This window comes from Phacochoerus africanus, chromosome 1, assembly GCF_016906955.1.
Source record: "Phacochoerus africanus isolate WHEZ1 chromosome 1, ROS_Pafr_v1, whole genome shotgun sequence".
Classification (NCBI taxonomy): domain Eukaryota; kingdom Metazoa; phylum Chordata; class Mammalia; order Artiodactyla; family Suidae; genus Phacochoerus; species Phacochoerus africanus.
In genome coordinates, this window is record NC_062544.1 from 111,115,283 (window position 1) to 111,131,589 (window position 16,307).

The 16,307-nt window shown below is 39.8% G+C and overlaps 1 protein-coding gene across 23 annotated transcripts in view; it reads right to left on the reverse strand.

Annotated features, from left to right (window-relative positions):
- Positions 1 to 16,307, reverse strand: part of MAP4 (microtubule associated protein 4) — a 172,475-nt gene that overhangs the window by 94,511 nt on the left and 61,657 nt on the right. For all 23 annotated transcript variants that reach the window (XM_047773064.1, XM_047773033.1, XM_047772991.1 and 20 more), the window contains exons 2-3: positions 15,870 to 16,110; positions 1,435 to 1,500 (exon numbers count right to left, since the gene is read on the reverse strand). In XM_047773064.1, the coding sequence (XP_047629020.1) occupies positions 1,435 to 1,500; positions 15,870 to 16,092 (289 nt within the window). In that variant the 5' untranslated portion in view covers positions 16,093 to 16,110. The remainder of the gene's footprint in view (positions 1 to 1,434; positions 1,501 to 15,869; positions 16,111 to 16,307) is intronic.

Sequence of the window (16,307 nt, forward strand, 5' to 3'; positions counted from 1 at the left end):
AGGGTTCTGGCAGGAGAAAAACAGAAAGGGAGGAAGAAGTAGGAAAGGGTGGAAAAGCACAGGTCATTAGTACACAGCAAGTTCAACACAGTAAGATGCTCACAAAGCCTTTATACACTACCAGCAGAACTAGTCTGCTCTTAGGACTATAAGTAACACTCTGAAGGAAACAGAAATGGCAATTTTCAAAACAGCATGGAGCTACATGCTCCAGTTAATGATGGCCAAATCAGAATGAAGTCACAACATGCTCGGAAAACACGCACTCTTTGCACCCCCACCCCATGCTCAACGAAGCATGCGTATTTTCAGTAAAGCAACAGAATGCAACATCTTTCCAGGTGCACGGACTATATTCTACACAAGGGTGGAGAGATGTCCAAGAGCAGGAAGATTTGCTCTCATAAAGGCCCTGGGCAGTTCATAAACAGCTTGGTTCTTTTTTGCCACCAGGGAACTAAAGTCTTGAAACAGTAAGGGCCAGGCTGCGTGCTTTGCCTGTCCTTTTCCCCTGCACTGTTTAGCTGTGGCAGTGGGAAACAGCTGCTACATTTAAGTCTGCGTCCCCTCTGGTCAGACTTGACATCATGCTGGAGAAGAAACCTACTCTAACTGTGGGAGTCATTTCCTTCCTAGGTGAAAACGGCATTCATTCTTCCAAATGGCTCACCACACCAATGCCCTTCAAGCCTTTCCTTCCTCTGGCACTGCCTCCTTTTTAAAGAAAAGTGAATCTATTCCTTTCTAAAAGTTCATATTCAAGTTTCTTCTGCCTCTAATCATGGGGATATCTCTACAAATGTTTTCGTAAAACCCAAATTGTATAGACAATTTTGCTTTGAAAGCAGGCACAGAAACAGTCAATACCACATACGAACTAAGATAATCAAGGAAACAAAAATTTCAGTTCACAAAACTATAAGATAAATGAGGTAGCACTTCTGGTTGTTTTTAGCTTTGAAGTAAAGAGTTCCTAATTTATGAGTTGCTAATAAGGATTTATTGCCACTGGATAAAACTAACATTCACAACAAATACAACCTGGTCATCAATAAACCTAAGAAACAAAGATGTATACAACATTTCTAAAGGTCACAAGAGACCCTCCCAAAGAGCTACAGCGGCCAAAGGACTCCAACTTAACATATTCTGATGATGGTCATTCTGCATCAAAAACGTATTTTTAAGATTGTTCCAGCTCTTGTGTGGTACAACTACAAAAGATATTCAAGGAATATCAAATGAAGTGCACTCTTCCCATTGCTGGAAATATTATGTGGCAGATGCCCCAGGTTTAAATACAACACCAAGAACAGGAGTACCCTTAGAAATAATTCATATGTTTCCACAAACAATCCTCCTCAACAGAGCTTTTCAAGGTGTGCACTGTTGACTGTTTCACCCCACATTTGGGGAATCCTGGGAACCACTTACCAGTAGTGTCACTCCCTTCTATTCCGTGATCACCGTTGGCTAGCACTGTTGGTTTAGATGGAGTGCCTGCAACAACCACAAAGAATAATTACCACTGTGACAGAAAAATGAAAACAGATGCAACTACTTACTGTCTGACTACACTCGTCACAACATTACCTTAAAACAGATAAAGTCCGTTCAAAATTTAAAGATCCAATAAAAGGATGGAGTTCCCGTCATGGCTTAGTGGTAAATGAACCTGACTAGGAACCATGAGGTTGTGGGTTCAGTCCCTGGCCTTACTCAGTGGGTTAAGGATCTGGCGTTGCCGTGAGCTGTGGTGTAGGTTGCAGACGAGGCTTGGATCTCGAGTTGCTGTGGCTGTGGCTGTGGCTGGCAGCTACAGCTCCGATTCAACCCCTATAGTCTAGGAACCTCCATATGCCGTGGGAGCGGCCCTAGAAAGGGTGAGACAATCAATCAATAAAGATCCAATAAGAGGAAACCAAGAAACACAGACCAGAACTGAGTCATCAATTTCTACAGTGTTCAAATTCTTTTTTTTTTTTTTGCTTTTTTGTCTTTTTAAGGCCGTGCCTATGTTATTTGGAGGTTCCCAGGCTAGGGGTCTTATCAGAGCTGTTGCTGCTGGCCTACCCCATAGCTCACAGGAATGTTGGATCCTTAATCCACTGAGCGAGGCCAGGGATCAAACCCGCATCCTCATGGATGCTAGTCGGGTTCACTAACTGCTGAGCCATGATGGGAACTCCTATTTTTTCTTTTTAAGGTGGCATCCACAGCATATGGAGGTTCCCAGGCTAGGGGTCCAAACAGAGCTACAGCTGCCATCCTACACCACATCCACAGCAACGCTGGATCCAAGCCGAGTCTGTGACCTACATCACAGTTCACACTGAGGTGCCCAAGGATTGAACCCATAACCTCATGGTTCCTAGTCAGATTAGTTTCTACTGAGCCATAATGGGAACTCCTGTATTTTATTATTCATTTTTGAAGATTCTTTGTTTTTCTGAATACTGACCCTTATCAGTTGAGTTCTGCAACTCATGAATGTACTTTCCAAGAAAATACATGCAGAAAGTGTATTTTCATTTTTTTTTAACTTTCATTTTCTTAACTGTGTCTTTGGAATAGCAAATGTTTTAAATTTTGATGAAGTTTAATTTATCATTTTTTCCCTTTAGGCATCCATGTTTTTTGTAGAGTATCTAAGAAATGTTTTGCCTAACCCAAGATGACAAGATTTTCTACTATGTTTGCCTCTAGATGTTTTATAGTTTTCAAATCAAAGCTTATGATACATTTGGAGTTAAAAAATTTTATTTGGTTTAAGACACAGGTCTAGGTTCATGTTTTTCTATACGAACATCTAATTGTTCCTTTATTCCATTAATTCCTTTGCACCTTTTCCAGAAAATCAATTGACCATATTACATTTGGGTCTGTTTCTAGACTCTCTCTCCTGTTCCACTGCCTTTTATTTATTTATTTATTTATTTATTTATTTTGGTCTTTTTTGCCATTTCTTGGGCCGCTCCCTGGGCATATGGAGATTCCCAGGCTAGGGGTCAAATTGGAGGTGTAGCTGCCGGCCTACGCTACAGCCACAGCAATGTGAGATCCGAGCCTCGTCTGCAACCTACACCACAGCTCACGGCAATGCCAGATCCTTAACCCACTGAGCAAGGCTAGGGATCGAACATGCAACCTCATGGTTCCTGGTCGGATTTGTTAACCACTGAGCCACGACAGGAACTCCTCCACTGCCTTATAAATCTATTCATTTTGCCAGTACTATACTGTCTTAATTACTGTATTTGTATAAACTCTTGAAATGAGGCTATGTGTCTTCCAAATGAGGTCTTTTCCAAAATTGTTTTGGTTATCTTAGTCTTCTGCTTTTCCGTATAAATTTTAGAACCAGTGGTTGGTTTATACAAAGAAAAAAAAACCCTAATGGGATCTTGACTGTGACTGCATTAACTACATGAATAACCTTTTCTGAAAGCTCCGACTATATCCAATATTTCAGCAACTTGCCTAGCTTTTTGCCAGTCAGCCTGCCAACCCAGGAGGTTCCTACAAATCACTCTTAAGAATCTCACAGACATATTTTTCATAAGACAAGTAAAATCTAGAACATAAGTTACTAAAATATAAAATTCAAGATTTTACTTTGGAAGCCAAAAAATTACAATGTCCAACTTTCTGGGACACAGGGCCATTTAAAACATACATCCAAGGCAGGAGTTTCATTGTGGTGCAGTGGAAGCAAATCCAACTAGGAGCCATGAGGTTGCGGGTTTGATTCCTGGCCTCCCTCAATGGGTTAAGGATCTGGCGTTGCCATGAGCTGTGGGGTAGGTCACAGATGTGGTTCAGATCTGGTGTTGCTGTGGCTCTGGCACAGGCTGGCAGCTACAGCTGCAATTAGACCCTAGCCTGGGAACCTCCATATGCCACAGGTGCGGCCCTAAAAGAATGAAAAGACAAAAAAAAAAGAAAAAAAGAAAAAAAAAGGAGAAATAAATTTCTACTGTGGCCCAGTAGATTAAGAATCCAACTGCATCGGTTTGGGCAGCTGCAGAGTTGCAGGTTCGATCCCTGGAGCAGTGGGATAAAGGATCTGGCATTGCCTCAGCTGCAGATTTAGTCCCTGGCCTGGGAACTTCCATATGCTGCAGGAGTGGCCATTAAAAAAAAAGAAAAGAAAAGAAAAATAAAGGAATGAAAGAAAACAGGCTTTTATTAAATACCCAGCATTCACCACACACCACTCAAGGGCTTCACATACTATGCTTTACTTATCCAGAGAGGTGCCAAATATGATCTAGCCCATATTTGGGATATAAATATGGGCTAGAATATATTTGGAATAACTTGCCTTTATCCTCACACAATAAGCTTAAAAAATTATTCCTTTCTAGCTCAGGAAAGAAAGTATATTAATCTGCCTCAATTTAAAATGCAAAAAAAATCAAATAAAATGCAGTCTATAGGAAAATGTCTATTAAAAATAAAAGATACCATCTTTTAGCCATGAATGATAAAGTCTTCTTAAAATTTGTTAATAGCCAATGTTGGCAAAGTTGTACAAAAATTGGTATTCTAATACACCACTAGAGGCATATAAATTGAAACAACCTTTGTAGGAGAAAATCTGGCAGTCCATCAAATTTTGAAATACCAGCTCAACTCAACAATCCATTTTAGGTTTGTAAGTTCACAAAAAGACATAAAAGTATTCAAAAATGAGTATAAACAGGATGCTTATTATGGCATTGTTTTTAAAACAAAGGCCTACCAGGAGATTTAGTAAGCTGTGAAATAATATGTAACTATTAAAAGAAATGAGGTAGCTCTTTGTGTACTAATATGGGAAGATTAGTACACAAGGGACATGATAAGACAAAAATCAAAGCAAATATGAAATAATAGCATTATAAAAAACATCAGGCATAAATAATCAGAAAAAATACGGGAAAAAATACACTGAACATTACTGGTGACTGCTAAAGGAAGGCATGGACTTCAGTGGTGTAGCAGGTAAGGATCTAGCTGGACCACAATGGGAACTTCTCAGAAAAAAAAAAATTTTAAATAAATGAGATGTGCAATTCCCACTGTGGATCAGCAGTAACAAACCCAAATAGTATCCATGAGGACATGGGTCGATCTCTGGCCTCGTACAGTGGGTTAAAAGATCTGGTGTTGCCTCGAGCTGCAGTGTAGGTCACAGATGAGGCTTGGGTCCAGTGTTGCTGTGGCTGTGGTGTAAGCTGGAGGCTACAGCTCTGATTCAACCCCTAGTCTGGGAGCTTCCATATGCCATGGGTGTGGCCCTAAAAAAAAGACAATGAGTTTATTGATCACCTGTTCTAAAAATCATCAACTAAGAATATGAACAGGAAAGCAAGTGCTGGAAGATTGAAGAGAGGAGAAGACGTGAAATAATGGTTGAGGAAAGTGGAAGACTTCATATGACTTCAAATTCATATGAATTAGTCCTCAAGTTCATGCTCTTTATACAAATAAAATAAAACTCTCCTTTATTTTTCCAAAATATATTTCTATATCTAATAATTCTGCCTTTTGAGTTAAATATGTGAATCTTTGGTTTTGAAAAATAATATCTATGACACATTAAATCAAGCAGAAAGTATGCATTCATGAAGGTGGTATGATTTCAGAGAAAGAACATGGGGTTTCAAATCATGAGATCTAGATTCAGGTTGCGGTTCTTTCACTATTCACTAAATGATCAAATGCAATTCCCTTTTATTTTCTAAACCTTATTAATAGCCTGCGTGAAAGATGGGATACTATGTTCCTCCCACAGCTATTATGAGGACTAAATGCAGTAACGCTGGAGGCAGCACTGTGGCAACTGTTTAGTGGTAAGTAAATGTTAACTATTATTATTCCCATTGTTTGTTAACTGTAGACTAATCAACTATAAGTTGACTTACCAGCAGACCCACTATAGATCAACTGCAGATCAATCACTAAACTACAAAGTAACCTCAAGAGAACGATGAAATTAATTTACTTTTGCCTTATATAAAAATTATTTAAATGACATTACTAGACTAGGTAATAATTTGAGACTAAGATATAAAAAACTTACCAGAATAAAATAAAAGTAACACAAGAGATTTAGAGGGAAATAAAAAGGAGACAGTTATTCTACAATACATAGAACACCCAATGATTGAAAAATCTAAGCTCAGGAGAGAAGAATAAAAACAACAGTACAACAACAACAACAACAACAAAATTATGTTTTTTATTTTTATTTTAATTTTTTGCTTTTTAGGGCCGCACCAACGGCACATGTAGGTTCCCAGGCCAGGGTCAAATCAGAGCTATAGCTGCCAGTTGGCCACAGCCACAACAACGCAGGATACAAGACGCCTCTGAGACCTACACCTCAGCCCATGGCAACCCTGGATCCTTAACCCACTGAGCAAGGCCAGGGATTGAACCTACATCTTCATGGATGCTAGTCAGATTCGTTGACCACTGAGCCATGACGGGAATGCCACAATTAGGTTTTAGGGTATGAAAAAGGTCTGCACACTCCTCTGCAGATAAGGCTGGGGCTCTAGTCCTTAAAAAGCTTTGCATTACTGGATAAGCCTTCATTCACTGACTGACTTCCCAGAAGGGCAAACTCCCATCTCATGAAATGAAAACTTTCTCAATTAAATACATGTAGCATTGAAAATAACAATGCTTTTAAACTAATCACATGATCTGAGATATGAGGATATTCAAATTTATTTTGTTTTTTTATCTCTTCTCCCGCAGAGATTTTATTCTATTCTGTTCTATTCTATTCTATTTTATTTTATTTTTTTGTCCTTTTAGGGCCAATCCAGTGGCTTATGGAGCTTCCCAGGCTAGAGGTCAAATCGGAGCTATAGCTGCTGGCCTACACCACAGCCACAGCAACACGGGATCCAAGCTGTGTCTGTGATCTACACCACAGCTCAAGGCAACGCCAGATCCTCAACCCACTGAGCAAGGCCAGGGATCGAACCTACGTTCTCATGGATGCTAGTCAGATTTGCTTCCACTGAATTCCTCCCCTACCCCCCCCCCCGAAGTGTCCTACAGTCAATCTGGAAGAGAAGAAAAGCAGCAACAAACTGGGAGGGCATGTGTGCTGTGAAGAAGAGAGCCATGGTGAGTCTACTTTGGGCAAAATGGGGAAGATTCAGGGAGTTCCCTGGCAGTCCTGTGGTTAGGACTTGGCACTTTCACCATTGTGGCCAGGGCTCAATCCCTAGTCTGGGAACTGAGATTCCATATCAAGACACTAACAAAACAAAAAACAAACAAACAAAAAGTGTTGGGGTGGGGATTCAGCAATCTCAATGCAAGGCCTTCTTATACAAAAGTTAGTCCTATGCCAACATCGCCCTCTGGTGGCCAATGAAGTTATTCATGAAGCTCCACAACAGAATGCCCCTGTCAGTGTAGTAATCAGGGCAAGTTCTGCAGTTATCTTAGTTACCATCCTTCCCAGGATTTACTTTGGCCCTTTCTCTAGGATCAATGTTTCTCAATCTTGAACGAGCACCCGAGTCACCTGCAAGGACTTCTTAAAACACAGATTGCTGAGTTCTATTTCCCAGAGTTTGCCTAAGAATTGTAATTTGAACAAGATCCCAAGTGATACCCTGGTCCAAGGATCACACTTTGAGAACCACTGTCTAGGTTAAAATATTCTCTAGAAACAAGTTCTTAGCCTCAAAAACCTCCTGAAATGTCAGAGAGAAAGTATCCTATCCATCTCATAAGTGCTCTAAGTACAGAAAAACTAAGTGGCTTGACCACAAATTTGCCAACTATCTGTGTTTAGGATCAATTATGTGTTAGATATTCATTCAAACATCTTTGGTAGAGTTCCCGCCATGGCTTAGCAGTAACAATCCAGACTAGGATCCATCAGGACGTGAGTTCGATCCCTGGCCTTACTCAGTGGGTTAAGGATCTGGCGTTGCTGTGAGCTGCCATGTAAGTCATAGATGCGGTTTGGATCCCATTTTGCTGCTGTTGTGGCGTACGCTAAGAGCGACAGCTCTGATTTGAACCCCTAGCCTGGGAACTTCCATATGCTGTGAATACGACCACAAACAGACAAAAATACATAAATACATAAATAAATAAATAAATAAAAGACATCTGTGGCAATGTTCTGAATGAACAAGAGTCACAAAAGGTATTACTGTTTTGCTATTCATATTCAAGAGAAAGCTTCTTTTTCTTTCCCTAGCCTAGAAAAAGAGCCATAAATATCTGATAATGAACCAGTATTAGGAAGATAACATTTTTGGCCACACCCACAGCATGTGGAAGTTTCTGGACCTGGGATGAGCTGCTGCTGCAATGATAATGCTGGGGGATCCTTAACCCAAAGCACCACAAGGGAATTCCAGAAAGAAAACACTTTTTGAAGGAAAACAAAGTAGTATATACATTATGAAAAAGTATCTTGAGAACTGTTTTGCAAGGTAACAAGCATTCTATAAAATTAATATTTGGCTATTCAGGTGTTTTACAGAGGCAACGCTAGAAAAAAAAATATTTTTAGATTCAAAACTAACCAGGAGAGAGCAAAGCAGAAAAGGCCTATCCACAAGCACCCTGAGCGCACACACTGTGAATTTGAAATACCACTTCACACTTAAAAAAATTATACTTAAGTTTCTTAGCAAAATCATTTTTTCCAGGCTTGGGGCAAGCACTGAATCTGCGGGAGAAAAAGCAACATTTCCTACTTCTGCCATAAAGTCTGCCCTGCCTTCTTTCCCCTTCACTGTAAAGTTGAGGGTATTAAGGGTGGGCATGTAAGAATTAAAAGAAATTTAAATAAACATTGTCCAAAGAGTTCTATTACATATAACCCATTTAATTGCCTTTTCTATATCTAGATGCAGGAATCCGGTTGATAAATTTCCAATGGTGGGCCTAAGTGAGCCTGCTGTAAAATCCTATCAAGAGCACCAGTGATAACTTATTGAATCTCATCCAACAAAACCAATCTCAACTTGGATGTACAATAAAATTAATCTACATCTAGGGCCCTCTCATCATTTCTGAAGCATTCAGAAGAAAAGACATTTTATTTAGAATAAACACAAGCATAAAACCTATTATTTGGCAAAAACCATCATCTGATAATCTGTTAAAAAAAAAAAAAATCAGACCCATAGCAAAGAAGTCCCCATTCACTGACAACTCGCTGCACCAGATTTCTACAAAACCAAATAAGGAAGCTCTTTCTTTTTCAATGTCTCAAGCCACCTCTCCTCCTCCCATTTATCCTGAGCCAAGCCTTTCTATAAACAAGGTGGTATGGGAAAAAATGCAAATTTTATAATTCAGTTATATTATAAATTCCATATTACTATTTTTGAATAGGTTAATAAATGTATGTGTACAAATCCAAGTGGTCCAAAGGGATACGCAGCAAAAATAAGTCTCTCTCCCACTCCTATGCTCTAGTCAGTCAGTCCTTCCTAGAGTAACCAGTAATCAATTTCTAGAGCAGCCTTCCCAAGCCAATGAGCTGTTAATTATAGGTAATTGACACATTTAAAATATCAGCAGGGAAATTCTTAATAAGCAAAACAGTTTCTAAAAAACTTTTCTCCTCTGGAGTTGCTCTCTTGGTTCAGTGGAAATGAATCTAACTAGCATCCCTGAGGACACAGGTTCGATCCCTGGCCTCGCTCAAGAATCTGGCGTTGCTGTGAGCTGTGGTGTACGTCGCTGACACGGCTCAGATCAGGCATTGCTGTGGCTGTGGTATAGGCCGGCAGCTGTTAACTGATTAGACCCCTAGCCTGGGAACCTCCATATGCCACGAGTACAGCCCTAAAAAGTGAAATAAATAAAAAAATTAAATAAATAAATAAAAACTTTCCTCTTCTTGGGTCAAGTTCTTGGTATATAGACCAAGCAGCCCAAGATGGACTACAAGACTATCTACTGCTACCAACTCATTATCCTCATGCACCTAAGCTGAGTCCCAGGCAGTGGGAGGAATGCACAGTTAAAGGAAAATTTTCAACAAAAAGCAGCAAGCTTCCTCCACCTATGACTGATGAGGGTAAGTAAGTGGGGATGGGAAGAGTATCTTAGCCATAACTCAGGTTATTAAAATATTTATTCTGAACCATTTCCTTTCTTCCAACTAAAGTATTCCTTCTAGGTTAATCAAAGGATAAATGACTCCACTGACCATTACGAATTAAAAGAGAACAGACATTCCTATTTTCCATTAAGGAATCCAATTTTTTTTCTTTGAGTAAATATTTATATGGATGTAATTTGATTTTAAACTCAAGAATATTTTTTCTAAAATTTGTGGTCACCCTTCCACCTTCCAAATAAAGCATACATAAAAAGCAGCAGTTCTTCTTCCACTCAGGCTATGGAAAGCTGGAAAAAATGTCACTCCCGCCCTATCAACAACAACAAAAAAATAGATCAACTACAAAATCATAACTTGAACTTACCAGAGAGCTGAGGTTTCAGGGCGACCAAGCAATACAGAATCCAAAGAAAGACAAACCCCTCAAGGAGACATGAGGGGTAAACAACGGCTCTCCTTTGACTCACAGGCCATGGGCCACGAAAGCAGATGAGAAGAATTCAACTAAAAAGTTTAATGACTTGCTAAAGGCTAAGTGAAAGCTAACATGAGTAAAGGGTCCCTGGGATCCACAGACACAAAGGGAATTCATACCCATTTGCAGGTCTGTCTCCACAGATGTCCACCAGATGCTCACAACAAAGACCGAAGGCAGGAGGGAGGACACCAGAGAGAACTTCTCTCAGTGGTGCAGACCTGGAAAAAGCCGCCACTAAAGGAAAAGCACAAAGCCATTTCCCGTGGGACCATTCTCTCCCACGAAAACAAAAGCTTTAAGCTGCTGGGGGAGGAGTTCAAAACCCTTTCAGCTGGAGGGCTAAGTTAAGACTCACTTCAGCTGGGGAAGAGTAAGAAGAAAATACCCTCTTAACCTAGTGAAAGAGCTGGAAAAAGTCCTAGCCCAGGCTCCTACACTTTTAGAAGACCCCATCAACATAAGAGGGATAACATTACTAAGAAAAAGACTCAACTGTGAGATGCATGCACACAGGAATGAGCCTAAACTGAGACCAAAACCCAAAAACTCCTGCCCACCACTAGGCTAGTGCTCTTCTGATAAGGGAGGGGAGAGCATGAAGAAAGACCCTTCTGAGGAAAAGGTGCAAAATGAAGGCCAAAGGCTGAGAGTGGAACAAGAACTTTGAGAAAAACCTTCCAACATCTCAGTAACTATTCTAATAAGCACAAGGAACAGAAGCATTTGAAGCCAGTAGCTGCGGACCATCATAGCAACAATAAAGCCCAAACCTAGCTCGGCTCTGGGGGCCTAAACTGACTCAACTCTTTAATTACCCAGTAAAAGAAGAGACATGCCCATTTCTGTGCATACTTTTTCATCCCAGTCTCTACTGTTTTACATGTAAAGTCCAGCATTTATTTAAAAATTAAGATACAGGAGTCCCATCATGGCGCAGTGGTTAACGAATCTGACTAGGAACCAAGAGGTTGCAGGTTCAATCCCTGGCCTTGCTCAGTGGGTTAAGGATCCGTCGTTGCCATGAGCTGTGGTGTAGGTCACAGACGAGGCTTGGATCCTGTGTTGCTGTGGCTCTGGCGTAGGTGGGTAGCTGCAGCTCCAATTCGACCCCTAGCCTGGGAACCTCTATATGCTGAGGGAGCGGCCCTAGAAAAGGCAAAAAGACAAAAATTAAAAAAATAATAAAAAATTAAGATACACATAAAGTCTAACAATAAAGAGACAAAATAATCAGACTGAGAGATGACCCAGCTGTTCAAATTACCAGACAGACATTTAAAGTAATTATGATTAGGAGTTCCCGTTGTGGCGCAGTGGTTAACGAATCCGACTAGGAACCATGAGGTTGCGGGTTCGGTCCCTGCCCTTGCTCAGTGGGTTAATGATCCGGCGTTGCCGTGAGCTGTGGTGTAGGTTGCAGACGCGGCTCGGATCCCGAGTTGCTGTGGCTCTGGCGTAGGCCGGTGGCTACAGCTCCGATTCGACCCCTAGCCTGGGAACCTCCATATGCCACGGGAGCAGCCCAAGAAAACATCAAAAAAGACAAAAAAAAAATTATGATTAATATATTAAAGTCTAAAATGGAAAAGATGGAAATATGCATTAACAGATGGATAATTTCAGCAAAGAGACAGAAACTCTAAAAGTCAAAAAGAAATGCTAGAAATTAAAAATAGTAAAGATAGGAGTTCCCGTTGTGGCTCAGTGGTTAACGAACCTCACTAGTATCCATGGACGCAGGTTCGATCCCTGGCTTTGCTTAGTGAGTGGGTTAAGGATCCAGCATTGCCGTGAGCTGTGGTGTAGATGGCAGATGCAGCTCGGATCCCACGTTGCTGTGGCTGTGGTGTAGGCCGGCAGCTACAGCTCTGATTCGACCCCTAGCCTGGGAACCTCCATACGCCACGGTGCGGCCCTAAAAAGACAAAAGACAAAAAAGAAAGCAGAAAGAGTGTGGTGCTAGACAGAAATGGTGGATAAAGAATACCCAAAATGGTAAAAATCAGAGTATATATATAAAAAGCTTCTTTTCCATATTTTTATTCATTCTAAAAGATAATTGATAACCTAATTGACAATCTAGTAATGAAGGTTACTAACACATACCAAATTACATTTATGACAATATCACAAAAAACGAAAGAGGAGTCGTCCCAGTTGTGGCTCAGCACTAACAAACCTAAGTATGCATGATGACAAAAGTTTGATCCCTGGCTCTGCTCAGTGCGGTGCCATGAGCTAAGGTATTGGTCACAGACACGGCTCCGATCCAGGACTGCTATGGCTGTGGCGTAGGCTGGCAGTTGCAGCTCCCATTAGACCCTATCCTAGGAATTTCCATATGTCTCGGGTGTAGCCCTTAAAAAAAAAAAAAGGAAAGAAAGAAAGGAATTGGACATTTATTGCTTTGTATGAAATTTTACACTATACATGAAATGGCAGAATACTACTGGAAGGCAAACTGAAAGAAACCTAAAATGTACACTATAAACTAGGTCAAATACAAAACAATTTTAAAAAGAAATACATAATAAACCAATGTTAGAATTAAAATGGTATCATAATGAGTAATCACTTAATCTAAAAGCAGACAAAAAAGGAAAACTAAAGGAACAGATGGAAGAAATAGAAAACTACCAAAATGACAGATTTAAATCCAACCACATCAATAGTCACATTAAATATAAAATCTAAAGATGCTAATAAAAAGACAGCATTCTTTAGGTTAAATAAAAAAGGAAGACCCGTCTATATTCTAAGACACCCACTATTATTAAATAGTAAAAAAGAAATGTTCCAGGAGTTCCCACTGTAGCATAATGGGTTAAGGATCTGGCATTGCCATAGCTGTGACATAGGTCACATTGTGACTTGGAATCAATCTCTGGCTAGGGTGCTTCCATATGTTGATGTGTGTGGTCAAAAAAGAAAAAAAAATTAAAAAGAAAGAAAGAAAAGGAAATGTTCTGAAAGTGGAAGAAGTTAGACATAACCATGCAAACACTAATCAAAAGGAAACTGGGGTACCTATATTAATATGACAAAAATTAGACTTTAGAATAAATGATTTGCCAGGAATACTGAGGGATGGTAAGAGGGTCAGTTCATCAAGGAGACATCATCTAAATGCATATGCACTTGATAAAAGATCTTCAAAAAACATAAAACATGGAGTTTCTGCTGTGGCGTAATAGGATCAGCTCTGGCGCGCTGGGACATGGGTTCCCAGCCAGCAAAGTGGGTTAAGGATCCGGCACTGCTGCAGCTGCGTCCTAGGTTGCAACTGCAGCTCTGATCTGATAACTGGCCTGAGAATTCCATAAGCCTCAGGACAGCCAAAAAAAAAAAAAAAAAGAATATTCCACACAGTAACAGCATTATACATTATTCAAGTATACTGGCCACAAAAAAAGGCCATGTTCTGCACTGTAAAACAAATCTTGACAAGTTGAAATAAACTGAAATTTCAAAGGATGTCTTATGACCAAAACAGAGTGAAACCAAAAATCAATTACAGAAAGTATCTAAAAAAATTCCCCAGATATTGAGAAATCAACATAATTCTGAATAACTCATGGGTCAAAGAGGAATTTATAGGGGAAGTTAGAAAATATTTTGAATTGAATGAAAATTAAAAATATATCAAAATCTATGGGACAAATCTACAACTATGACTGGGGGGAATTTATAACATTAAAACCTTATTTTAGGCGGTTGCCAGAAGTGGAGTGTGGGCTAGTAGGTGAAAGGAGTCAAAAGGTATAAACTTCTAGCTATAAGTAAGTCGTGAAGATACAACATATGGCATAGTGTCTAATAGTTCATGATAATATTATACTATACGTCTAAAAGTTGCTAGAAGAATAACCTTAGAAACTGTGGCATGGGTTCAATCCCTGGCTCAGGAACTTCCACATACCACCGGGGCAGCCAAAATACAGTAATAAGTAAATAAATAAGTAAAATTTTTACTTAGAAAAAAACCTCCAGGCCCAGATGGCTTCAATGACAAAGTCTATCAAATATTAAAGAAGAAAACATCAATCTACAAACATCAATCTATCAATCTTCTCTAGAAGAAAAGAGAATAAGAGCAAACAGTTCTCAATTTTTTTTTTTTTTTGGCCACAGCAGCAGCGTGTGGAAGTTCCAGGGTCAGGGATCAAACCCACGCCACAGCAGCAACCCAAGCCACTGCAGTGACAACACCAATCCCACTGTGCCACAAGAGAATCCCCGAGTCATTTTATGATGTTAGCATGACCTCAATTCTAAAACTGGACAAAGGTCTCACAAGAAAACAGCAGACCGATACCCCACATGCACACAGATGCAAAAATCCTCAATCAAATGTTAGCAAATCTGATCCAGTAATATATAAAAGTAGAAAATCTCTTTTAAAGAATTTAATCCATTTTTTAATCCTGACCTGGGATTACTCTCAAAGACAAGTGGCATCTGACTCTAGTCTAAATTAAGCCTTGTTATCTAACTTTTACAAAGCTACTTTAAAAGAAAAGGCACAGGAGTTTCTGTCCTGGCGCAGCAGAAACACATCCAACTAGGAAGCATGAGGTTGCAGGTTCGATCCGTGGCCTCACTCAGTGGGTTAAGGATCCGGCGTTGCCCTGAGCTGTGGTGTAGGTTGCAGACACGGCTCAGATCCCGTGTTGCTGTGACTCTGGCTTAGGCTGGTGGCTACAGCTCTTATTAGACCCCTAGCTTGGGAACCTCCATATGCCTTGGGTGAGGCCCTAAAAAGCGAGCAAGCAAGCAAACAAACAAAAAACCCAAAGAAAAGGCACAACAGACAGTTTAATTGAGGAAATTAAGAGGCAGATTAAACAATAGTGGAGATGTTACAGAATACACTTTAGGGTTAAGAGTAATCTACAGCTTTAAGAACTAATGGTACTGGATTAAGATGGCGGAATAGAAGGAATGGAGATCAACTTCTCTCATAAAAACAACAAAAATACAACCAAAGAACTAATGGGTACTGAACGTACCTCCTTGGTCTCTAACAAAGAAGTTTAGATAAACAGAAGAAAGGCTGGGGGAAAAATGTAATTGTAATGTATACATGTAAGGATAACCTGACCCCCTTGCTGTACAGTGGGAAAATAAAAAAAATTAAAAAAAAAAAAGAAGTTTAGATAAAAAGAAAGACACTAGCCTATGCTAAAAAGTCAGTTCAGTTTCCTCAAAGCTTTTAAGATTATGACCCAAAGTATAACCCCTAATCTAATTTCTGAACCTAAAATTCAGTTAGGCTTAATTACTTACCTTCAACCTGGCTAGTGTCCGAGCATGGTTTCTTCTTTGACTCTGAATTCCCAGCTTTCTCATCAACATCCAAGAGAGGAATATAGTCTGTTTTTCCAACAGTTTCTCCCACAACATCATCAAAGGCCTCTGCCTCCAGGGTAGCAATAAAGTCCCGTTTTATTTCTTCCTCAATTTCTGGTGGTGGCTCTGTTAACGCATCTGCAAGACTGAGGTCAGCCATTCTGCACCACTGTAATGCCTGGTTAAGGGAAAAAAACATTTAATATGATGAGGACTGTAAAGGGAAAAACATTCCTAGAAACACTTGTCACTGTTTTAAACAAAAAAGGAATTAAAAACTGAAAATTTAAAGCTAAAAGAGACTCCATTTTATAGATTAAAACATTAAAGCTCATCATACTGAGTGAAGTAAGTCAGAAAGAGAAAAGACAAATA